At 42.9% G+C, this 25,808-nt stretch overlaps 1 protein-coding gene across 3 annotated transcripts in view; it reads left to right on the top strand.

Annotated features, from left to right (window-relative positions):
• Window positions 1-17,824, top strand: part of DCP1A (decapping mRNA 1A) — a 37,343-nt gene extending 19,519 nt beyond the window's left edge. For 2 of the 3 annotated variants that reach the window (XM_036430861.2, XM_036430862.2), the window contains 6 exons: window positions 1,712-1,778; window positions 3,290-3,428; window positions 7,807-7,920; window positions 10,908-11,660; window positions 13,353-13,571; window positions 14,058-17,824. In XM_036430861.2, coding sequence (XP_036286754.1) covers window positions 1,712-1,778; window positions 3,290-3,428; window positions 7,807-7,920; window positions 10,908-11,660; window positions 13,353-13,571; window positions 14,058-14,138 — 1,373 coding nt within the window. In that variant the 3' untranslated portion in view covers window positions 14,139-17,824. The remainder of the gene's footprint in view (window positions 1-1,711; window positions 1,779-3,289; window positions 3,429-7,806; window positions 7,921-10,907; window positions 11,661-13,352; window positions 13,572-14,057) is intronic. The other variant, XM_036430863.2, reaches the window with a different exon arrangement.
• Window positions 17,825-25,808: the final 7,984 nt, after the last annotated feature.

Consider the following 25,808-nt stretch of genomic DNA (forward strand, 5'->3'; position numbering starts at 1 on the left):
TTTGGCAGAATCAAGTGTGACTGTTATCCCTTACCCATTAAGCTATCGTTACGGCTCCTTATCTTTATTTCTTCAGCAAACATGCCTTTGAAAGTGTTTGGCTCTTTCTGGCAGTTTACTTGATAATGTACAAGAGCGGAAGGCATGGGTCTTATTTCTAAATTATAGTGTATTTCTTCAAAGGAAAAGGGGAGGCCTAAGTGAAGATTTGTCTTAAGCTGACAGCTCTGATGGATTTATTTTGATTATTAATATGGAATTCTTTCCTAAGGTTTTGGTTTACAGTCTCCTATGAAAACATATTTAAATGCCTCCGCTTAACTAAAAAACACACACTCAAAAAGAGTTCCTCTTTGAGCCTGATGTATTGCATACCATAAACTTTTTCTCATCACTATCAGTTGTACGGGGGTATGCATTAGAGGAAAACTAGAATCATTTGTAGTTTGGATGTTCTTTAGCCAAAATTGGAGGAGACATATTTAAAGAAAGGCAGGTGCCTGTAATTGCCATATATGGAGTCTTTTCAAAGCCCACTCTGATTTACTCTATGTTGGAGCAGTCTTTAGCTTCTAAAAACATAGATAATACTTAGTAATTATCTCCTCTATGACAAGGCTGTTTCTGTGCTCCTCTATTGGGCTGTCAAAGCTAAATTTAATCTATGGATTTATATCATGTAAAATATTTCAAAATTACTTATTCATTGGATGTGATTCTGTTTGAAGCATCAGTAGTGTTTTAAAGTTCTGTGAACAGAAGAGGGACTACGAAAGTGGATTACAACAGCAGCCTCAGCTGCCTCATGGTAGCATGCAGTCACCTACAGGACACATAGCCAGACCTGGGGCCGGACAATTTAGGACAGTTTTAGTGTAACTGGGGGGTTTCCCTGCTAAAGAAGCCCCTTGTGAAAAGGGTAGGGAAAAATTCCCATTTGTACTCTTAATTCATTAAAATGATGCCATTCACTCTCTCTGTATATCGATAATGTTTTAATTCACTCTACAGTGAATCCAGTTAATTTTTTTTTCATTTAAAAGGGAATTTTGAAAGTTGTGATTGACCATGAAGTCTTGTAGAGAAATACAATTACCTTAATAGATGGTTTTAGATATTATCATCAGATCTCATTGTGCCTGAAATGCCATTAATTGTTAAATGAATTATTTTATGTATTATAAGTGACAACAATTAAACTAAGAATCAATATTGACAAGATACATTCCAAATAGAAAAAAGGGTCTTAATTATTGAAAACCAAGTTTACCGGCTAACTGAACACTAAAGCCTTTGTCTTTGCAACTGAAAATACAGAATATATGTCACAGCAAAAACTATTTTTGCAGGGGTTTTTTCTTGATTAATTTTTTAGAGAGAGGAAGAGTGGGAAGAGAGAGAGAGAGGAACATCAATTTTTGTTCCACTTATTTTTGCATTCATTGGCTACTTCGTGTATGTGCCCTGACCAGGAATCAAACCTGAAATCTTGGTGTATTGGGACAACACTCGAACCAACTGAGCTACCCTGCAGGTTTTGCACTTTTCATTTGAATAGTTTACCTATTCTATTTTTATTAAACATTTAGAGGAACCTTTAACAAGTTGAGAATTTGATGAAAAACGTTGTGGCATTCCATGGTAATACTGTGTTACTTACATATATGTTGAAACCTCATTTCCTCTTTTTTTCTTTTCTTTGTTTTTCAAGTGTCAATATACAGTATCTGGTTTTATGACAAGAATGACTGTCACCGAATAGCGAAACTCATGTCTGAGTAAGTATATTACTACACAGATTTATTAATGGCATAGGAGAGATGAAAAATTACTTTTCTCCTTACTTCCCTTTGTTACTAGAGTGTACTAATCTCCCTCTAATTATGTATTTCCTTCTAAAAATTACTTTTCTCCCTACTTCGCTTTGTTACTAAAGTGTACCAATCTCCCTCTAATTATGTATTTCCTTCTAACTTTCTGTTTATTCTCAAAATACAAATTGTCTTGGTAGCATTATCCATTTTCAGATTTCTTTACCATTTAGTTGACTGATTTTAAGATACTTAAAAAAAGAGAGAGATAATTTAGCAGAGCTTTTCCCCCCCATCGGGCAGGGCAAACTTCTAATTACTAAACATTTGCTCTTTTTACTGCCCTGCAGTGACCCTTTGAAGCCCCAGCGCACTTTACCTCATCCTTAGCTCCGAATGCTATATGTGTTTAATTTTTAACTTTCTATTCTTGAACCTCTCATGTATGTAGGATCTCTGACTTTCTCGTGTGTGCAGGGCTCCTATACATGATACATGTAATTAAATTTGCTGACTTTCTGTTGTTGATCGGTCTCAGGTCTTTATTATTGGAGCCAAAGAATTCTGAGGGCAGAGGAAAGTCTCTTCCTCCCACACACCTTCATACTTTCTGTGCTTTGGAGTTAAAAATTTGTTTTTGCAGATAGGGAAGCAAAATTTGCCACTGCAGAATGTATTACTTCGGCATGATAACTGTTTTAAGGAACAGTAGACTTAGAAGCTTTGGCCTTCCTTCCCACAAATTGCCTAAAAGAATTTAAGATAGAAGGCCTGCTCTGCAAGGAACTGTCACCATAGATGACTGCAGTCTGTGAACTGGTTGGGGCAGACAAATAGCAAAACCTATTTGATCAAAGTCCTTCTTGGAACTCATTGTCTTTAGAGGGCCCAGCAAATATTTATTTATTAAACATTAACTCATTTCCCTGTGAATTGCCTTACTTTCCTTTGAAGTCCCAGACCTTTACTTCCTTCTATTTAGGCCAAAATGACATATCTACCCCATTTTGCCTACTATTTTTAGAATTCGTCATGCTTATGTGAATCCCCCCATGCATATGTATTAAATCTGATTTCCTCCTGTTAATCTGAGTTGATGTAAGAACTATCCAAACCTGTGGAGAATATGTATATGAGTTTATTTGAACCAGACTGACAATATATGCCAGGGAGCAAGATCTCAAATGCTCTGCATAGAATTTTAATGTACCTATTTTTAACAATGCTGGTATGGAATTCTGTATTTTTTCCTCCTCACAGTGAAATATATTGGTTGGCAATGCTGTACCATAAATAAAATGATGAATTGGTCAGTCATATATTCCAGGGTGAGGTAACCAAGGCTCTGTTTTGTTTTGTATTGTGAGGACATTGTGATGGGGACATTTTCCCTGTACTCTTGGAAAATGACCCAGAAGAGTTCTTGGGTCAGAATGTGTTTTAACAGGTGTTTCTAAAGCCTGATTCTCATCTTGTAGGGTGGTAGAAGAGGAGACACGGCGCTCCCAGCAAGCTGCGCGGGATAAGCAGAGCCCCAGCCAGGCCAATGGCTGCAATGACCACAGGCCCATTGACATCTTGGAGATGCTCAGCCGAGCCAAGGATGAGTATGAGAGGGTGAGGCCGCATGCTCCTGGGAGGACCAAAGGGGAGGAGACTTGCAGGCGGCTCATGGACTGGGGAAGTCACCTCCAGGGCCAGCAGAAATAATTCAAAAAGAAAACCTGTCTTTTAGTTTTAAGCCTAAGAGATAATAAATTTGCTTACCTTATAGTCTTTGAATTGGCATGAAAATTGAGAATTTTCTCCCTATTCCTGTAAAAAAAATTTTTTTATATATTTTATTGATTTCTTACAGAGAGGAAGGGAGAGAGATAGAGAGCTAGAAACGTCGATGAGAGAGAAACATCGACCAGCTGCCTCTTGCACACCCTCTACCGGGGATGTGCCGGCAACCACTATACATGCCCTTAACCGGAATAGAACCTGGGACCTTTCAGTCCGCAGACTGACGCTCTACCACTGAGCCAAACCGGTTTCGGCCTATTCCTGTAAAATTACTATGGGAGAAAGTGACTGCAGAATGCAGAAGTTAGCTGCAACAGGTATTTCTGGAAAAGCTTCATGCCTCGTCTTCACCTCTGCAGCCTCTGCTAGGTCTTGGGAATGTATGTTTATTCAGTCTGTTATTGGTAGCAAGTGCGCTGCCTTCATTAAGTATCATTTGGAATTTTACCCAAATTGAGAAGCTTTTCTAGAATTTTTTTCTTTGTGTTTTGTATTTTAGTTTAAAAGTTAACTGATAACATTTTCTTCCCAAACTTGAATGAAGTACAAGCTGTAGGCATTGGTTAGTTTATTCAGTACTTATTTATGAGCTGTCCGTGTTGTACCAAGCAGTAGACATTTCCCCCGAGGTCCTCAGACCTTGTAGCTTTGGAACTCTTGACATCAGCATTTAAAAGCCCCGCGCTGTAAGGAGTGATACTAAAGGCTTCCACTTGGTTTCAGCAGAATTATAATTGTCACCTTATTCTACTAACATTGAGTTAAGCACTTTTTCTCATTTCTTGTTTAATCCTCACCAAAAGATCAGGGAACAAAATGTAAAAAGCACTGTCTAAACTATATTTCCCAGTTCTACTCTTAACACTGGCCTCTACGTCTTAACAGGCATTCCTTGAGGAGAGGTTCCAATTGTTCCAGTGAGTTAAAAACATGGTTAGCATGGCTCTTTTTTATAGGGCTCTTAAGTACTCAAGACTCTGAGAGGTCTTTGCAATAAGTAAAGCCGTGACACCAGTTTCCAAGTTGATTTGACGATAGCACCATCTTTCACATACTAACCTTTGAGAATCTAGAGGTCAAGGAACAGTGCTCTGGGAGGCAGTAGTTTCCACCATAAACTACAACAAACCAGCATTCAGCACCAAAGAAAGTCCCCCTTCCTGGGTAGAAAACTATACATTCGAGCCCATGAGAAGTTTCAAGTTGTACCAAACTCCTCAATGTCTCAGAGAGAATTAGGAGGAACCTATACATCTGTGAAGATTAATATAGGAAAGGCAGTCTTCTCTAAATGAATTCAGTGATTCTTAGGAAACTGGATGGAGAATAAATTTCTAGAGCCATTTTCTAAACTTTTAAGTTATCTTATATCCCCCAAATTTCCTTTCATATCCTTAATGAGGTCTATGTTATCTACATAGATGCCTTGTTCTGTTTTTATAGAGGGCTTTTAGGATTGTGGGGAGAACAGAAATTACTGTTGTAAGAAAATTCTTCCATGGTATGAAAGACGTAAAATGTTGTCTATGATTAGATTAAAACTAAATCTTTGGGTATTTAGTTAAAACTTTAATATTTACTTTTTAATATGTTCTGTTTTTTAAAATGCCTACAAATAGGTAGAGCTTCCATTAATGACAGTTTTGGTTTTTGTCTGTATTTGACCTATCATCTAACCAAATGGAGTTGGTGTTAGCAGTGACCTCTGAATTCATATCTTAGTGTTTGGATGGGTTCCCCTCAGCTGCCACATGGTTCCAGATGGCCCCTTTATTTATCTTTAAGGAGAGACTTGGAAGATTGTCACAAACAAGGGCAGGAGTACAAGCTAGGCCTCAGTGATAGAATTTAATCCCAATTCTAAATCTCTCCTGTTCGGTGTATATAATACAGTGAATGAAATTTCAGACTTTAAAAAAAAAAAACTTTTTATTTTTTTAATATATATATTTTATTGATTTTTTATAGAGAGGAAGGGAGAGGGGTAGAGAATTAGAAACTTGGATGAGAGAGGAACATCAATCAGCTGTTCCTGCACACCCCCTACTGGGGATGTGCCCTCAACCAGTGTACATGCCCTTGACCGGAATCGAATGTGGGACCCTTCAGTCCACAGGCCGAGGTTCTATTCACTGAGCCAAACCAGTTTCAGCAATTTCAGACTTTTTAGTGAGGTATTTATAATAGAGACTCTTTAAAATAAACATTTTCTCCTCAAGTTCTATAGTTAGTTTTAATCAACTTTTCTACTTTTAATGTAAAAAAAGATAGCTGAAATCAGTCTGTACATTTGGCCCAATCTGGGTTGCTCCTAGTCTGGATTTGTAATCCTGTATTTTGGCAGAGGTTATTTGTTTATTTTGTTTTAATTGAAATGCAAATGTCTTTTAAGTCCAAACTTTTTTGTTCTTGAAAAAATAGGAGCATCATTATTTTTCTTGTTATTAGCAGTACATATTAATTACAGAAACTTTTATATTTACAAGTTACAATAAAAGAAAAAAATTATAACCCTAGCCAGTTTGGCCCAGTGGATAGAGCATCAGCCTTCGAACTGGCAGGTCCCAGGTTCGATTCTGCTCAAGGGCACATGCCCGGGTAGTGAGCCCGATGCCCTGTAGGGGACTTGCAGGAGGCAACTGATCCATGATTCTCTCTCTCATGGATGTTTCTATCTCTCTCTCCCTCTCCCTTCCTCTTCGAAATCAATAAAAATATATTTTTAAAAAATTATAATTTCATCATTTAAAAATAACCACTGTTAATGCCTTGTTTATCCTTCCAGAAATATATATAAATATGCCCCAGTGTGTGTGGTATATTTGTGTATTCTAGCTTTATTAACTAATTTTATTATTATTTTTTTTTAATATATTTTATTGATTTTTCACAGAGAGGAAGAGAGAGGGATAGAGAGTTAGAAACATCGATGAGAGAGAATCATCGATCAGCTGCCTGTTGCACACCCTCTACTGGGGATGTGCCCGCAACCAAGGTACATGCTCTTGACCGGAATCGAACCCAGGACCTTTCAGTCCGCAGAGCGACGCTCTATCCACTGAGCCAAACCGGTCCCGACGTATTAACTAATTTTAAAAGTAGTTTTTATTAACTTTTGTAACCTGTTTTTCCCCCCAAAGAACAATATTTTGCATATTTAATTATTTATTTATTTATTTACTTTTCCCCAGAGAGGAAGGGAAGGGGAAAAAGAGATAGAAGCATCAGTGATGAGAAAAAAAATCATTGATCGCTCCTTCCTACATGCTTTGCACTGGGGGATCGAGCTATGGCCTCCTTGTTCATAGGTTGACACTCAACCACTGAGCCACCCCTGCCTGGCAGGACAATACATTTTTATGATAGTAATTACATAGGGAATCCCTGTGAGATTTCATTTGATAGAATGACAACTTAAAAAAAAAAAAAAAAAAGCTGAAACTGGTTTGGCTCAGTGGATAGAACATCGGCCTGCGGAACTAAGGGTCCTGGGTTCAATTCCAGTCAAGGTGATGTACATTGGTTGCAGGCACATCCCCAGTTGGGGGTGTGCAGGAGGCAGCTGGTCGATGTATCTCTCTCATCTATGTTTCTAGCTCTCTCTCCCTCTCCCTTCCTCTCTGTGAAAAATCAATAAAATATATTATATTAAAAAAAAAAAGAATTGTGGTGTTAATAGCCGTATATTTTTCTTCTGTTGTCTTATATGAACAAGAAGTTTAATTTTTACCATATATTAAAAATAAAGCAAAAAAGACCTTTTCTTTTCTTTCTATTGTACTTATATGAGAAGGTGGATGTTAGCTAAACCTGTTGTGATGATCACTTCACATTATGTGTAAATCAAGCCATCATGTTGTATGCCTTAAACTTACACAATGATATATGTCAATTATTATATTTCTCAGTAAAATTGGGGGAAATGTTTTTTAACTAAAAATAAAATATATGATGAAATAAAGCCATTGGTTTTTTCTTAAGAGAGTTATAAAAATAACAGTTGTTGCCAACCTTATTGTCTAAACTGAAGTGCTCAACTTGCTAGAAATTGTATAAGTTACATGAGAATCCAAAGCAAAACATTTGTTTGGTATGTGTTTTTTGTGCTTGTTTTTTAAAATAGCACATCTGATAACCTCTATTACTATTGTGTGAGCCAAATAATAGCACACTTTTTCACATGATATACTTTTCCTTTTAATTTAAGAATCAAATGGGCGACTCGAATATCTCCAGTCCTGGGCTACAGCCAAGCACTCAGCTCTCCAATCTGGGAAGCACCGAGACTCTAGAAGAGACGCCATCCGGGTTACAAGATAAGGTGTGTACAGCTAAAGCCCCAGCTTTGTCCAAGATAACAAAACACAGAGTAGCAATTTGTAAGGACTTTAATGCAGTACAAGTTTGAAATGTCATTTATCTTCAGTGCACGTATGAGCAGTGCATAGTGATATTCACTCATGTCATTTCCCCTCATCCACATAACCGTCCTTTATCTGGATTTTATAGTAGCCTGTCTGGTTTCCAGCTTTTGCCCTTGTCACTCTCTTACCTATTCTTAACCCAGCTGCCAGCATAATCCTGGCAAAAAAGTTAGATCATGGCACTCCTCTGCTTAAAACTCTCCAGTGGTATCCATCTCTCTCAAAAGCCAAGGTCGTGGCAGTGGCCCACAAGGCCCTATTTGATCTGGCCCCACACCCTGGTCTCATTATGTATCTCTGCCCTGCTCACTTGACCCCAGCCTTGCTGGCTCTTTTGCCTTCCCACAATGTGCCAGACTTGCTCCTGCCTCAGACAGGCCTTTGCACTTGTTGTTCTCTTGGCCTGGAATACTTTCCTTCTTTGTATGGCTTACTCCCTTTCTTCCTTCAGGTCTCAAGTATCCTCTATATAGATGAAGCCTTCTCTGACCTCTCTATTTTAAATAACAATCCTTCCCTACCCCTGTCCTGTGCTCTATTTTCTCCCAAGGACTTCTATCCTACTAATATGGTTGTGGTTTTCATATACATTCATTGTCTCCTCCCCACCAAAATGTAAGCTCCATGGGGGCAGGCCGTTAGGTCTGCCTTGTTCAGCATCTATTCTATCAGCATCTAGCATTGTAAACATCTGTTGACTGAGTTAGTTTTCTTTATAACTGATGGCTTGATAAATGAACAAATATCAACTAAAACCCATAGTTTTTTCATTAAACTTTTTATTTTGAGGTAATTATAGATTCATATGTAGTTATAAGAAATGATCCAGAAAGATCCCATGTAGCCTCCCCCATCCCCCATTGTTATCAGCTTGCAGAATATAGTCCATTATCACAACTAGGATGGGACACAGTCTACCATCTTCTTCGTATTTTCTCAGTTTTATTTGTATTCATTTGTGTGTGTGTGTGTGTGTGTGTGTGTGTGTGTGTGTGTACATATTTAGTTCCATGCAATTCTATCTAGTTTATTGCTTTGTGTATCTACCACCACCGTGAAGATACAGAAACGTCCATCACCACAAGGATTCTTTGTGTTGCCCTTTTATTATCATATGGACTTCCCTGTCATTTGGACTTCCTGCCTCCCCCCTCCTCATCCTTAACCCTAAACAGCCACTAATCTATCTCCAGTTCTATCGTGTTGTGATTTTAGGAATGGATAATGGATTAAATCCATAATCAGCCCCTACATGGAAATAGTACATCTCTTTGGTAACACTGCCATCTAGTGCTGAGGAGCAAGGAATGCTCTCAAGCCTTAATAGTATTAAATTCCCTGTTTCATAATTCATTTATTAGAATTCCTTTGGGACTGTTTTCCTAGTTGGTTTGGTTTGGTTTGGTTTTTATTCCTATGTTGGGAGTAATGCATACCTTCTTGTGTGCTCAGTTTACTGACCAGGTAGGAAATCTGACATGGACACAACAGAGCTAAACAAATACGAAATTCTCTAAACAGAGAGCTGTGGGGTGAGGAAAGAACAGTGTAAAACCTGATACAGTATATTAAAATTTTGCCATGTACCATATATGTTGTTCACTGAATTCCATCTCCCAAGGGAAATGGTCAGACTGACACTTGATTTAAGTGAAGCGTTATAAAACTCAGAATCCAAACCTGAAGCATATTCAGACATGAGGAAAGAGGAAGATTTAACCTTTTCTTGGGTCACGGAAGAGGAGTCCATGACTAAATAAGCCCAGTTTCTATAGGAGCCAATTTTTCTTGTCATGGGGTCCTCTCAGGCACAGAGACTGTAGAGCTGTTGGGAGCTTGTGTGGAGAAGCAGACTCTGCTTATAAAGTTCGGCCTCTGTGACTGATTCACCAGTTATCTATTCCATTAGTTGGTACATCTTGACCCGTAGCCACCTCTTAGTTCTTCAACCTTTAGCTTCACCTTTGTTTTCCAAGGGTTAATATTACTGTTCAGTTGGTTAGGTAACCTGTAGTCTGCTTAATTGATACCTCAGTGTGGTGGCATAATGGTAAGAATGTGAACTAAGTTAGAACTATATTAGAGACTGGTTATGTTGTACTTGGGCATCACCTGTAAAATGGCAGCAATAATAGTAATGCCCTACAGATTAACAGAGTAATGCACGCGTGTTAGAATCTGTTTCTGGACTGGCAGAAGTTACAGGGAGGCAGCACTGAGAAATCTGGAAACTTTCTGTTTCTTTTGTAGTCCAGGTTCAAAGTTTCGCCATATATTTTTATTTTTTAATATGAAGTAGGTTTTAAACCATTAGGAATAGCTATTTTTAGGTGTAAGTGTAGAAACATTCCGAATGTAAATACAAGTTATTTTAGTTCCAAAGTTGATTGATGTTCCACCAGGCAGGTAAAAATTGCTGCCTGGATCCTGACATTCTTGGAAGGTGTTTTTCATGCTGAGGCTTCTCCATGTCCTATTGTTTGTTCCTTTTCTTATAACATAAAAATGGTATTCCTTTTCTTATGACATAAAAATTGATTTTTAAAAGACATGTAGTCTTTTTTCTTTTCTTTTTAATTTTTTTTTATTTCAGAGAGGGAGAGAGAGAGAAACATCAGTGATGATAGAGAATGATTGGCTGCCTCCTAAATACCCCCTACTGGGGATCGAGCCTGAAACTTGGGAATGTACCCTAACCCAGAATAGAATCGTGACCTGGTTCATGGGTCAGTGGTTGAAATGACCCACACTGGCGGTCTTAATTTTCTTGTTTTCAGACTCCATCCATCCTTGCTTCTGCAAACTGTTTTTGACTGATGAAAAAGTGTAGTTACACTGGTTTGCAAGAGATGTCTTTCATTGGGTGGTTTTATTTGTTTTCCAGTCTGCTCCATCAGGACACAAACACCTGACAGTGGAAGAATTATTTGGAACTTCTTTGCCAAAGGAACAGCCAACAGTTGTGGGTCTGGATTCAGAAGAAGTGGAGAAGCTGCCAGGAGATGCCCCTCAGAAGGAACTCAGCTCATTCCTACCATTTTCCTTTGAGCAGTCAGGAGGGACTCCTCGGTCAGAAAACCTGGGTGTCCACCCTGCTGCCCACCACTCAGCCCAACCTGAAGTCAGCGCCCCGGTGCTAATCACTCCTACCTCCATCTCACAGCCCAGCGAAAAGCAGGTCTCAAGCTATGCGATCCTGTTGCACCCTGGGCTCAGTCCCACTCTACCAGCAGAAGCTCCTACTGTACAGGTCCCCCCCTGCTTACCCCGAAACACCACCATGATGCAGGCAGTGAAGACCACATCCAGACAGCGGTCTCCACTCCTGGGTCAGTCAGTCCCTGAGCTGAGCCATGCCAGTCTGACTGCCAGCCAGAGCCCCTTCAGGGCCCCACTGAGTGTGACAAACACTGCTGGTACAACCGTCCCAAGTGTTGATCTTCTCCAAAAACTCAGGTTGACCCAACAGCATGACCAAATACAGACACAGTCGCTTGGGAAGGGCGCCGTGGCACCCAGCTTTCCTCCGGCAGCAGGCCAGCTGGCCACCCCTGAGAGCTTCATAGAGCCTCCCCCCAAGACCGCAGCAGCAAGAGCCTCCACCGCCCTGAGCAACATGGTGCTTGCTCCCCCTCAGGTACTGGCAGGAGGGTGGGTGCTTGAACTGAGTGGGGGGAATTGGAAAGACCATATGCTTTTATCGATTTTAGAGGGAGAGGGATAGAGAGAGAGAAGCATTGATTGGCTGCCTCATGCAGGCCCCACACTGGGAGTTGAGCCTGGGCATGTGTTCTGATCAGGAATCAAACTGGTGACCCCTTGGTTCATGAGTCCATGCTCAACCACTGGCCGGGCAAGGCAGTAATTCATTTCATTTTTTCTCTTAAGTACACATTTTTATTGATTTTGGAGAGGAAGGGCGAGGGAGAGAGGGAGACGAGATGAGAATCAGAGATGAGAATCATTGATGGGCTGCCTCCTGCATGCCCCACATGGGATCGAGCTCCCAACCCGGGCATATGCCCTGACTTGGAGTCAAACGTGACCTCCTGGTTCATAAGTTGACACTCAATCACTGAGCCACACCAGCAGAGCAAGACAGTCATTTTGTTTATTTTTAATTTTCACCCAAGGATATTTTCCCATTGATTTTTAGAGAGGGAAAGACAGAAATATTGCTGTGAAAGAAACGCACTGATTTATTGCCTCCTGCACAGGCCCTGAACAGGGCCTGGGTCAGGGAGGAGCCTGCAACCAAGGTATATGTTCTTGGCCAGAATCGAACCTGGGACCCTTAGGGCCACAGGCCGACGCTCTGTCCACTGAGCCAAACTTTCTAGGGCCGCACCCAGCATAACTTAAACATACTATGTTCTTTTGAAAATGGGAGCTCTTACCAGGATGGCACTGGATAACGCCTTTGGCAGTTTCAGGATTCTGGTTTTGCTGCACAGACCAATGTTTAAAGAGAGAGATGAACAGATGTAGCACATTTCATTAAGGATTTCCTAGTTACTGAGGAAAAATGTAGGTTAGCAATAGGAAACATTAGCAACTAGTCCTAGATTCCTGAGCGAAGAGGCTGACAGGAACATGACAATGCAGCTGATGGTGCAACAGGATGAGAGCTTCAAGACAGATTCTGACCCTCTTCACTCAACAAGGAGGTGTGTGCAAAGCCTTAACTGTGTCTCTGAGGAAAAAACTGAAACCTGTGGCTTTTGTAAGAGCTGGGGCAGCCCAAGCATGTTGTTGCTGTTGAGTCTGCAGAGGCGCAAGGTCCTGGCAGCACACCTCTGGATAAGGCGCTTTCAACTTTGGACCGATAGCACTACACAGCCTTCATCCAGAGTCATGCTTACACATGCAAAACCTTATCCTCATTCACTGGGAGAGAAAGAACTTCCAGTTGTAGAGCACACACACTAGAACTCAATGGAGCCCCGGGCCCTAAAATTCGATACTGCCAGGTAATTGAGAGCGTGCACTTACATACGCTGCCCTTGAAAGGAGGCATTCAGATTGATGGCTGCACTCCCACAGCAACAGGAAGAGTGGCAGCAAATGCATTTAGGGCACAAATGTTACAAAGAACACGCTCCTTCCTCTTTGTGCTAGAGAGAACCCCAAGAGAATTGGCCCCAAGTGACAGTTTATTAAGTTCCAAACCTGGGATGCTTCTACTGAATGCTTCTCTGAACTCCAAATTGTTAGCGTTGGACTCTGTTCCAGTCTCCTTCTGCTTATCGGGTTATCAGGTGTTGCTTATTTTGAGCCTGGCTGCTGGCTTCTGCACTTTGATACAGAAATGACCATTGTTCCCCTGCAGGCTGTAGGTCCCCCGCTGGTTCCTGCAACAACCGCTGTAGTGTCTTCAGTGCTGCTGTCCCCGAGTGTTTTCCAGCAGACAATGACCAGGGCTACAGACCTGGAGAGGAAAGCAAGCTCCCCTTCGCCTCTGACTGTTGGCACGTCGGAAAATCAGAGAAAGCCTTCCATCATTCTCAGCAAGTCTCAGCTCCAGGATACATTAATACATCTAATAAAGGTATGTAGTCTTTGAATTTTCATTCTTTAATTTTAAAAAAATTACAAGTTGTTAGAAATTAGGTCAGTAAGTTAATTCAGGACTAGATAGGGGTAATGTTATTTTCTTCCTGAGCTTATAGGTGAAAAAAATACCTGGGTGAATTCCAAATTATTAATCATGGTCATTTCTGGGTGGTAAGATTCTATGAGTAACTAGTTATACAAATCATTTATACAGCTTTTTCCTAAGCTGTTATCAAGGATGTGAGTTCTGCCCTGGCTGGTGTGACTCAATTGGTTGAGCATCATATCATGCACCAAGATGTTGCAACCTGGTCAAAGCACAGGCCCAGGTTCCTGGTTGGTCCCTAGTAGTGGTTATGTAGGAGGCAACTAATTGTTTCTCTTCCTCTCCCTTTCTTTCTCTAAAAATCAATACAAACATATTTTTTAAAACATAATACGTGAGCTCTGATGCAGTAACTGACATCACCATCTCTTCCAGAATGACTCCGGCTTCCTCAGTACACTTCATGAAGTCTACTTGCAGGTTCTGACCAAGAATAAGGACAACCACAACCTATGACTGTAGCAGAAACCAGCCTGAAAACAGAATGTCAACCTCAGAAACATATAGGCCTCACCATGAGAACTTCTGAACAGAACATTGAGTTTCTAGAATCCTGAAATTGAGCCTATGAGAAAGAGACTCATTCCTTAAGAATGTTTTCCAAGTGACGTTCTCAGTGATAATGGAGGTTTCACTGTGAAGCATCACCAGCAGACCTTTGTTTTGAAAAAAAAAAAAAAAAAAAAGGCCATTGTGTTAAGTTGTGTGGGTGTTTAATCAGCTGTAAGCACCGGTGTGAATAAGGAGTCTGAGTTTCAACTGCTTTCGCTTTCGAGGTCTTAGAGAGGAGGGTCCCCAGCCTTGCTGCAGGCAGAGTTCAGCCCAGCCTGTTCCCTGCCCTCCCTTTCCCCCCAGGAACGTGAGCATTAGGCTGAGAGTCAAGTTTGAGCAGCGCAGGAGTCAGCTCTGTGCAATGTCGCTTCCAGTTGTAAGGATCAGAATTTAAATGGGCAAGTTAGGACTGGTTTGTTCAAACGAAGTATATTTTATATGAGTGCGCCATTTGGGCCTTTAAAGTTCTGAAAATGGTGTTTTGATTTTAAGGGTCCTTAGTGCTGACATGCAGCAGGTTCATTCCCATATGGTGGCGTGAGAGCAGGCACATCACGCCTCTGAAGCAAAGGCTGAGGCTGGTAAAGCTCAAATTCTATCAGAAATCTTCACTTTAAGTTAAACTCTCCAGTGGTTTTGAAAACATTACATTTGAGTGTGAAGCATAGCCTTATTTTCCTTTTCTGTGTAAGCACAGAAGTCTTTGTTGATTGTTTTCCTTAACATTTTGACAAAGAACCAGTGGACCAATCTGACAAAGCCATTCTGGTTCCATTCCTCAAGTCTACTGAGAATAAATTTGAAGCTATGCAGAAAAGGGAGCTGTTACTCACACTGCCCTTACCTTATTGTAGTATATGGAGTTCAAGCAAAGCGAATTTAGAACTTTACCAACGTATTCAGGCTGTGAGTACTTTTGCAGCCAAAGTGTGAAAATATGTAAAGATGCTTTGTTATGCTGCTATTAATCTGCCATGACTCATATTTATTCTTTTATGGCATGTAATGGTGACTAGTAATATTTTAATGTAGATTTCGGTTTATTTCAGCAATAGTAATTTTAAGATATTCTTTGAATGAAAGTGTCTTTGTTTCTATGATACAGGTCATTTTGTAGTATTTAACAAATTAAGATGCACTGCTTACTTTTCTGAGCACTATTTAATGATTGGGTAAAAACCCAAGTGGCTCAACCAGCTAGCATAAAGATTAGCTGTGAATATGCTGACAGATGTGATGGTTCCTCGGGAACAATCAGTTAAGCTTTAATGGTAACTCAGTCATAAGTCCATGGATTTTGTTTCCTAGTTGAGATTTTAGAAAATTGCCTGTGAATTACATATTTGTTTTAGTTTGGTCTTAGTTTTTTAGCATAAAGAATGCTTTGTTTGATTGGCTTTATTCATCTAAACTTGCTTCTCTGGCAACTTTTCTGCTTCTCAGTTTAGTGTCTTCTATTGTGTCTACCTAGTTACTTGTGAATTGTGCAAAAGTCAGGAAACCTTATAAATTCTCAATTAGGGATAGTTTGTTTTCAAAGGTAGTGTGTATATTCAGCAACCAAAAATAAATTGCTGGTGTATCACAGGGAAAGGGAGAGTTACAATAAGGTACAGAGAGTTACTGACACCAGGAGACTGTCCACGGAGCCACACGGCTGTTCTCAGAAAACAGTAGCACCAGTAGGTTTGATCACACACAAGAGTAATTTCAGTGGGCTTTGGTAAGCAAAGAATCAAGGAATTCTTGTTATGATTAATAGACATTTGAATTGATATGGTGATTTGAGTATGTATTAGAGAGTTAAGAGAGAATATACTAAGAGGGTCTATAATCAAATCTGTTAATTTTCTCCCTTTAATCTAAAGGAATAAATATGATAGATGGAAAAGAGAATCTGTAATAAGGTTTCCTTAATGTGAAGGTAAATTTTAAGTGCCCAAGTCACGGAGATTTGAAAAGGTGATGCCTGTTTCAACTCTCAAATTTAAATATTCAAAGCATGTATTTAAAGTTCAGAAGCCAGAACTTCACCATTATGATTACCTGGAAGTTTGGGCCAGAATGAGTTCCTAAGAAAGTCAGGCCAAGCCTGGATAGTTGCAGTTGGATGATCCTGGCCCGGAAGTCCATTCAGTTGCCTTATTCCTTTCAGGCTCACTGTGCAGACCTCATGCTAGCTTGGGTTGCATGTTTACATTGCTGCCGTGTCTTTTCTGGAACCTTAGTTGAATCATAATGGACACCAAAACAGAGAGGCTTCTTGCTGGGTTTTGCAGGGGGTGACACTCTTCTGTGGTAGTTAATGTGCTGTTTCTGAATGGACTCCTGCACCTCCCAGACGACCTTTATTCCTTTAGGCAGAAGCGCCTCCTCACTGTGCATCTCCTGAGATTTGTAAGGTGTGACTTTGAATCCTATGTTTTCAAATGACTGTCAGTGTCAGGAGAAGCATTCGTGCTGTCTGCATGTGGGTGTCCACACCTTTCCTTCCGAGGCTTTGGGTCACCGTCAGGCTGTTTTAAGAGCCTGAGGTGACCTGAGTCCTCTGCTGCCTGAAGATGGTGCAGGCTTCGTGTTGGCTATGTCTGACCCAATTTTGCATGTCAAGCATATGTTCTTTTTCCACCTGTTTTCCTGTAAAAATTGTAAACCCCATCAAATCCTCTAGTTAAATATTTTTAAACAATGCAGCTTTATTACTCTCCTCCCCAAAGAATGTAGTTTGAAATTTTCCCATTTTGGTAGTAGAGGCCATAACTGCCATTGTATTACTAATAATGCAACATGAAATTGAAGGTGCCTAACTGCTTAAAGAAACAAAATCAGCCATCATACTGTAACTCTGGGCAAATGCAGAAACACGGAGAAAGGAGAGGTGGTGCAGACACGCGTGGGCCCAGTCCGTGTGCGTGAGGACAAGGAACCACAGGGACGTGCGTTCTTACCGCACATTCGCTGTTGAGCGTGTGTTTCTCTCTCACCTGTTTTTTGGTTTTCTTTGCTTGTATTCTAAGTACCTTGCGCCCTGTGTTTTCAGGTGTCTAACGTATTAAGATCTGCACCAAGTAAAGCAGCTAACACTGGGCTTTTGAAAGCTGTGTCCCTGAGTGTGGTGGGGCCTCAAGGAGCCTGTTTCTCAGCAAGAGAGATGTGTGCAATGTTTCACTTGGTTTTATATTTGATTTGATATCTTCATTAAATGCTGAGATGCAATATCGTTCACTTTGAGCGGGGAAGATGCAAGATTGTGCTTCCCTTTTATCTGTGTGATTCTGTGTTCTAAATGGTTTTTATTCTGTACCACCGCTTTGGCCACGTGGCTCTCGTGACATTCGGTGTCCCAGAGTCCCAGCTCCCCCGAAACACAGGGAGGAGGAGCTCTGGAATTACAGTGAGATTTTTGTTCCATGAGGGCAATACTGCATCATTAACATTTTTAATGGTATGAATTTTATACCATCTGTGTATGTTTGCAAATATTAAGTTATTACATGTTTTCAAATGAGCATTTTTCATCCTAAATTTTATATGTTTGCAAATATATTTTTTTAATAAAAGTTTGAAACCAAGTTTTACCACCTAATAAATTTGAGTTGTGTTTTTATTTAATTTGTAGAAATGGAATCTTTTGAATGAGTTGCTCCACTTTGCTAGAGCCTAATTTTGGTGAGATGGGGTGGGGCGAGAGAACAAAAGTGACAAATCCTTTGTCTACCTGCTTCCACCCTGTTCCAGCCGGCTGGATTGCAGGCCACATGATTCCCAGGTCAGAAGCCGTGAATAGGTGGCCTTCCAAAGAATTCCATCTCCTCCTCTGAGGTTTCCCCACATGGAGGATACAGTGCTAATCACCACCAGAAACACAGTTTATAAGAAGCTTTACAGTCTGGGTCATTGTTTCCCAAAGTCATTGTTTCATGTGTATTGAGCCGTCAATGTGTGCCAGGTGTCTAGGAAGGTAAGGAAAGAAAGAAGTGAGGAAAGTAAAATGTGATCATCGTGGGAAATAAAAGTTTAGCTGGTTTGGCTCAGGGGATAGAGCATCGGCCTGCGGACTGAAGGATCCCAGGTTCAGTTCTGGTCAAGGGCATGTGCCTTGGTTGCAGGCACATCCCCAGTAGGGGGTATGCAGGAGGCAGCAGATCTATTTCTAACTCTCTATCCCTCTCCCTTCCTCTCAGTAAAAAATCAATAAAATATTTTATTTTTTTAAAAAGGAAGAGTTTAGGGGGAAAAAATGGTTGAGCCCTGCCATGTGGCTTGGTTGGAACATTGTCCTGTGCACCAAAAGGTTGTGAATTTGATCCCTGGTCAGATCTCATTGCATTTGGGATCTGACATCAATGTTTTTCTCCCTTCAACTGTCTCTCAAAGTCGATAAACATATCCTCAGGTGAGGATTAAAAAATATGATAATCGCTGAAACCGGTTTGGCACAGTGGTAGAGCATCGGTCCGAGGACTGAAAGGTCCCAGGTTCGATTCCAGTCAAGGGCATGTACATTGGTTGCGGGCATATCCCCAGTAGGGATTGTGCAGGAGGCAGCTGGTCGATGTTTCTCTCATCAACGTTTCTAACTCTCTCTCCCTCTCCCTTCCTCTCTGTAAAAAATCAATAAAATATCTTTTTTTTTTTAAATGTGATAATCATATATCCCCCTAATAATTGTTAACATTTAATGTTTCCAAATAAAATTCTTCCTAAAATGTTTGCTACACCTTCCTGCTTTCTTGGAGCAGAGCATATACTAACTTGCCTTATAACTATTTTTTATAAAAACACACCAGGCATCATTAATGTTGCATCCTTATTCAACAGGTAAGGATTGCTGTCTCATTATTTTCTTTTGATTTGTTGGGTGGTTGGTTTTTGTTTTTGTTATTTTTCACATTATTTTCTTGATCTGCACAATAACTCATTTTAGGGAGAAAAAAGTGGAAGATGAGAGTGATGGAGGTGTATGCCAAAGGTGAGTCAAGGACCTGAAGCCAAGCAAACTAGAGAGCTGGTCTAGAATTCCTTTTTTAAAAAATATATATATTTATTGATTTCAGAGAGGAAGGGGAAGGGGAAGAGAAAGAGAGAGAGAAACATTGGTGAGAGAAAATCATTGATCACTGCCTCCTGCACACCCCCTACTGGGAATTGAGCCCACAATCGGGACATGTGCCCTATCAGGGAATCAAATTGTGACCTTCTGGGAACCTCTGAGCAACATCGGCCAGGTGGTTTCTGGTTGTTTCTAATAATGTTTTCACTCACTGTTTAGGGATCCTGGATCATAGAGTAAATGTTGCTAAAAACTTAATCTTTAAGTAAGGAGGCTGAATAAGAGATTACTGAGGCTTCTGGGGAACTGTCTCAGAGAACTATCAGGAACCAGCCTGCCTGTCTTACTGATGAAGAACTAGAACTTGGATCGCTGGGTGGTCCCTGAGGAAAGCCCACCTTCAGACAAAAGCAGGTCCTCGGAAGGCGAAAAGAAGAGCAGAAATGGTCCTTCCAACAATCCCTGAAGCCCAGCTACCTCTCCACCTTTCAGACAGCTACCACGTGCCATGGGAACAGGCCTAACAGGTTCCCAAGGAGCTGAGCTCAAGACAAGATTCTAACCGCTACCTCTCAGAGTTGGCTAAATGGAGTTGGGCAAGAAGCCAGCTGCCACACAGGACTGGCAGTGAACCTCGCTGTCCACACACTGGCAGGAGGAGGGCAGGGCTCCCAGCCCCAGACAATCCTTACCCACAACTCTTTGGGGGCCCCATGGAACTTAGCTAGAAGTAAAGATGACTAGTACAAGATTTAGCCACCAGAAGTAGAATAGCTTGAATCGAGATAATACAGTGTGACATTCATTCATATCATGGATGCATTCTTATTTAACCCTCTCCACAGCCCTGAGGTGGAGGGGTGTGGAGACCCCAATATACAACACCAACTTCCCATCACCCAGGGAGGGGTCAGAGGCACTGGCCCTGGTTAGATTGGTGTCAGTCCATCCCATTGAAAAGGGCCCCAGAATATGGAGCAAGAAAGCAGCCACAGTTCACAGGGACTATTTTCTTACCAGGTCATTGTTACCCCAGAAAGATGGGTCAGGTGCTACCCGAGTCCCTGAAAAGCTCTAGGAGGCACCCTCAGCAAGCCACCTCTCACTTCCTATGGACTCCCTGGATGCTGGCAATGGTGCCCTGGCTTCTGAGGCAAGTACAAAACACGTTTTGCCACCCAGACCCCATTTTGTTGTTCCTATCTCTAATGTGTTTCTGCCCCCAGACATTGCCCTTCCCAGGCCTCTCCCAGGCCTGGTTCTTCCCCCAAATATCGCTAATAGAGAGGTTCCCACCCTGCCAGCACTGAGAAGAGCCCTGGCCCCTGTTTGACCTCCACTCCCCGACCTAGGCACTCCTGATGGGAAGGGGGACTCTAGCAATGGTGTGCAGTCAATGGCCTCCACTTCCCATGTGGTCTGCACCAGGAGCCTCCATCCCAGCAGGCACCTTGTCCCCTTTTAAACAAATACTTTGTAATTTCACCTTTATTATCCTGAGCTGGAATTTATAGAGAATGTTATCTATGCCTGCACATACAACTTTAATATGCCCTACATGGAATATAAAGAAGAAATTTAAGAGTACTTTATAACGAAATGCTCCATATTAAATACATAAACAGACACAACTGCAGAAATTCTCAACATGCCCCAGGAGAGAAGCCCTGGTCTTCACTGACACTTGTCCCCACCATACCCAAAATATGGCTGCTGTCCCACCAAGGGCCTGTCCAGGGCCCAACGTCCCAGTGAATCAGCTTCCCCCGCCCGCCGTGGCCCACAGCCCTGGATCGCGGCACTCACTGCCTGACTCACTGGGCTCCCGTCCAAAAGGAGACAGGAGTACTGTTTGCACTCCAGCCCAAGACGTGAGGTTATTAATTAATGCTCCCAAAGGACTTTGGAGTCCTTAAACGATGGCTCAGTGGATGCTGGAGGCTCAGTTCCTGGGTCAGCCAGCCTCTCAGGGAGAGGGCAGAGCAAGGTGGGCTGGAAGGAGGAAGGAGACCATGCAGGTGCTACCCGTTAATCTTCATCTGAACCTTGGGCTGGAGCAGCAGTTGTTCTGTCCCAGACAGTGTGCTTAACACCACACCTCACACACACACACACACATGCACACACACACATTTAAAGGGTTCCCATTAAATTGTGACCCCAGGGGGAACCGGAACTGCTTTTGCCCCTTTGTATTCCCAGTGTGTACAAGTAGAGGTGCCTGTCACTACTTGTGGAACAGAGTGAATTTCAACATCACGACCACCTGTGGTTCAGATGAGGGAACTGATGATTAACTTGCCAAAGGCAGTCAGTCCAAGTTCACCCAGACAGAGCCCAGCAGCGGGGAGAGCTGAACGGGGCTTGTTCAGGCCGCCTCCCTCTGGGCTTGCGGAAGGTGGAGGAAGCCTCTAGGTCCCTGGAGAATGAGGAAGAGCGTTTGTGAAATGGCAGCAGCATTGCTCCACGTGATGGGGCAACTGACTGGTTCACAGCTGCTACGCCTGTTGTGATTATTCCCAGTTACCCCTCGCAGGTGTGGGTTTCAGAGGACTTTCTCAGCCCTAGACCAGAGGAGGGCAAAGGAGGCTCAGAGGTGCCCTGCCAGGACACAGACCAAGCAGAGAAACTGAGGCCCAGGGTAGGAGGTGGGTGTGGACCCAGCACCCTTTACCCCACTACAGCTGTTGCTGCTCTCCAACTCAGTGTTTTCCAATTTGAAAAGGACTCACTGTCTCAGTCCCCCTCACCCATGCCAGCCTGCGAGGTACGGTTTTGTTGCAGGGAATACTATTATTTCACAACTTACTATCCATGGCCACCTCTGCCTTAGAGCCTTCTGATCTGCAGCCTCAGCAGGCAGTGCTTCTGCACAGATTGCAGCAGGAAATTCTTTTGTACACACAGCCCCTGCCAGCCCGTGACCTTTGACCTCTGCAGGGCCAAGAACCCAAAGGATGGTCCTTCCTGAGCCTCTGGCACAGCACCAGCACATGGGCCTTGGTAAACGGAACAAGCGGATGAATGGGTGAGTGAGTCAAAGGGTCCATGACGGCAAAACCATCCCGCTGTCCTGACTGGTGACCAGCAGCAGCAGCAGCAGCAGCAGCAGCAGCGCCTTTCTGTTTTGCACGGTAGACAGAGCAATGCTTCACCAGGCCTGGTCCAAGACCCCCGAACAGGAGGCCAGCTGGATTCTCTTGCTCATTCTGGGGTGGGGGTAGGGAGAGAGAGAGTAAAAGCCATTGTGTTCAGAAGGCAAGTAACTAACCTGGATTTGGGACCTTTTGTATCTCCTGACTAACCCTCCCACCCTTACTGGCTCCGTGTTTCCCTGGAGGAGCTGTTGCTGGGGACAATGAAACAGCCTCCCTATGTACCTTTCTCCAGAGCGCGTTAGTCCACCCTCAACTATCAGCATCCACCCAGAGAAAGCTCACTTCATCTCCCCACAACAAAACATGAGCATCTTCAATGTCCTCGGGGACAAAGGAGCCACTCGCCGCCCCGGCTTGCTTAGGGAAACTCAGGCGCTAGAAGAAAAGGGGACAAGGGTGAGGACCTCTCCCCACCCCACCCTGCAGACCACGCAAGGTGGGGCCCAACCGCCCTAAAAGTGCCTTGTCAATGGCATTGCCTGGCACAGCGCCCCTGGGAAGGAGCTGGCAGGGGCTGTTGAGGCGGCTCCCCGCTCCCCGCCCAGGGAGGTGCCCAGGCTCCACTGCTCAAGTTGCAAGCTACAATGACTAGGCACCTTTTCTTTATGCATGAGGAAAGAAGGCCTGGCAGGGCGGGGCCGGGCCAGATACTGGTGCTCACCTTTCCGGAATACCAAGGCCACCCAGCTCCAGGCCTTCTGGGGTGACCTGGGGGGCCTACCACCCAGTCTGGTCCTGGGATTGGCCAAGGACACACAGTGTCACCTGGGGAAAAGCCCTCTCTCCGGGAAGCCGGGCTGGCTGGAGTGCAAGCCCAAGTTTTGTTTGTTACGGGAGAAATGGAGAAAGGCAACAAACGTCCAGCCAGAGGGGAACAGCTACAAGAATAATCCAGGGGGAGGAAAGCATGCAGACTCTGTGGGGGAGGATTTAAGACCCACAGTGATGTAAACAGAAGCAAGACAAGCAGAGGATTCATGGCCTTACTTATATGTATGTTCATGGATAGAAGGGGAGAGAAAAAAAACGACTGGAAAGAAATACCAAAAAGTTGTTCATGGTGAACTCCGGATGGCGGGGAGGATTGACTTTTTCTGCTTTGTGTGCGTATCAGCCAGGGTTCAACCAGACAAGCAGAAGCCATAGGTCTATGTTAGGAGGTTTGCTGCAGGGAATTGCCAAGTCACAGACCTGCGGGGCAGGCTGTCAGGAAGGGGACGCTGGGCTCTCGGCATAGGCCACAGCTGCCAATCCAAATCGCTCTTCTGTTTTTAAATCGTCACCCGAGGATATGTTTTCATGGATATTTAATTATTTTTCAAACCATGGTTTGTTTGTTTTGTATGCATGTTTCTGGTTAATCCTCACTGGATATTTTTTCCCGTTTATTTTATTTTATTTTATTTTATTTTATTTTATTTTATTTTATTTTATTTTTGTAAAAATATATTGTATTGATTTCAGAGAGGAAGGGACAGGGAGAGAGAGAGGTAGAGATATCAATGATGAGAGGTAATCTTTGATCAGCTGCTTCCTGCACGCCCCCCATCAGGGATCCAGCCTGCAACCTGAGCATGTGTCCTGATTGGGAATTGAATGGTGATCTCCTGGTGCATAGGTCAACACTCAACCACTGAGCCACACCAGCTGAGGTTCCATTGATTGTGGAGAGTGGAAGGGAGTGGGAGAGAGGCGAGAGAGAGAAACATCAATGTGAAAGGGCCACATCAATTGGTAGCCCTGGGCATGAGTCAAGGAAAGGGCTCTGAGAAGTCAGGCTGGAACACTGGCTCTCTGCAAGCCCTGTGCTGGCCGGTAGCCCATAATGCTGTGGACAAAGGGGGCCACATGCTGACCTGACCAGCTCAAGCGAGGCCTGCATGGCAGTCTTGCAAACTCAGAAGACCTAAAGGAACCACAAAGGATGGTCTGAAATTAAACTTGAACTAAACGCAGTTATGGTGGGCAGTTATGTCCTAGACCAGTATCTTCACTGACAAGGTCAACCTTTACCTAACTGAGCCTATCTGTCTTTTTGCATCTATGATAACACACCCTTGAAATGTCTGGGTAAGTTGTAACTTCCCTTTTTCTGGAGCCCCTGGGGCACAACCTAATGTGATGGGCACCAGGACAGATGCCACAAATTCCTTCATTATCATGTTCATTGTTCCTGCACCCACCTAAGTGTGCGTCCATCATTTTACTTTTTATCCAATCCCAGGGGTTTCCCACTGATTTGCTTTATCCCACCTCCTTAATCTATCACCCAATTAATTTTATGTAACCTACCTATGTCCCTCTTTTGATTTGCAATGTATAAATACAAATGTAACCCGTCATTCTCCAGAGCATTAACTCAATTCTTTGAGGTTTTGCTTCCCGGCATATGTCGACAGTTTGGCTCAAATAAACTCACAAAAATTCTTTGCAGGCTTCAGTGTTTGTTTGTTTTGTGTGTGTTTTTTACGTTAACAAAGTGTACCAGGAGCACACAGAGAGGCTGACCCTGCCAAAGCGATGCCCAGCGCTGTCACTCAGGAACGCAGCTGCTCGGGGCCTGTGCACGCCTCATTGGTGCCCACTCTGTGGACATGCAGGAGACATCAGGACAGCTCCGTCCTGAGCTCCATGCGGATCGCAAAACAAGGGCAGGAGGAGCCCTCACTCACGGGCTTGTTCCCAACCCCAAAGCACGCATAAGCAGCCTGGCTTGTGAATCACAGGGGCAGCTTTACATAACCATGAGAAGTCAGGAAAGAAAGTGCATTCACAAATATGCATCAGGCCTCCCCAGTCTCAGCAGTATTTTTTTTTTTCTTTTTATTTTTTTTTAAATATATTTTATTGATTTTTGTACAGAAAGGAAGGGAGAGAGATAGAGAGTTAGAAACATCAATGAGAGTCCATCGATCAGCTGCCTCTTGCATACCCCCTACTGGGGATATGCCCGCAACCAAGGTACATGCCCTTGACCGGAATCGAACCCGGGGCCCTTCAATCCCAGAGCTGACGCTCTATCCATTGAGCCAAACCGGTCCCGGCAGCAGTATTTTTTTATTTTTTTTTCAAGATGGAACCTTGGTTTTACTTTTTTCGAAGTATGTTCACTGGCAAAAGTCATGCTCATTGGCACTAAGTTCCAACAAAAGAGAAATGTGTAAAATAGCGACTGAAAGTCCCCCTCAGCCTCAGCCGCACAGCTTGGAGCCTGCCCTTGTGTCCTTTCTGCTTTGCCCGTGCAAACACAGCCCACACACACACACACACACACACACACACAAGCACACACCTGCTTTTATTTATTTTTGGCAGAAATAGGATCACGCTCCCTCCTGTTTTATTTTTTTTTAATATATATTT

Source organism: Pipistrellus kuhlii, unplaced genomic scaffold (assembly GCF_014108245.1).
Source record: "Pipistrellus kuhlii isolate mPipKuh1 unplaced genomic scaffold, mPipKuh1.p scaffold_m20_p_11, whole genome shotgun sequence".
Lineage (NCBI taxonomy): Eukaryota > Metazoa > Chordata > Mammalia > Chiroptera > Vespertilionidae > Pipistrellus > Pipistrellus kuhlii.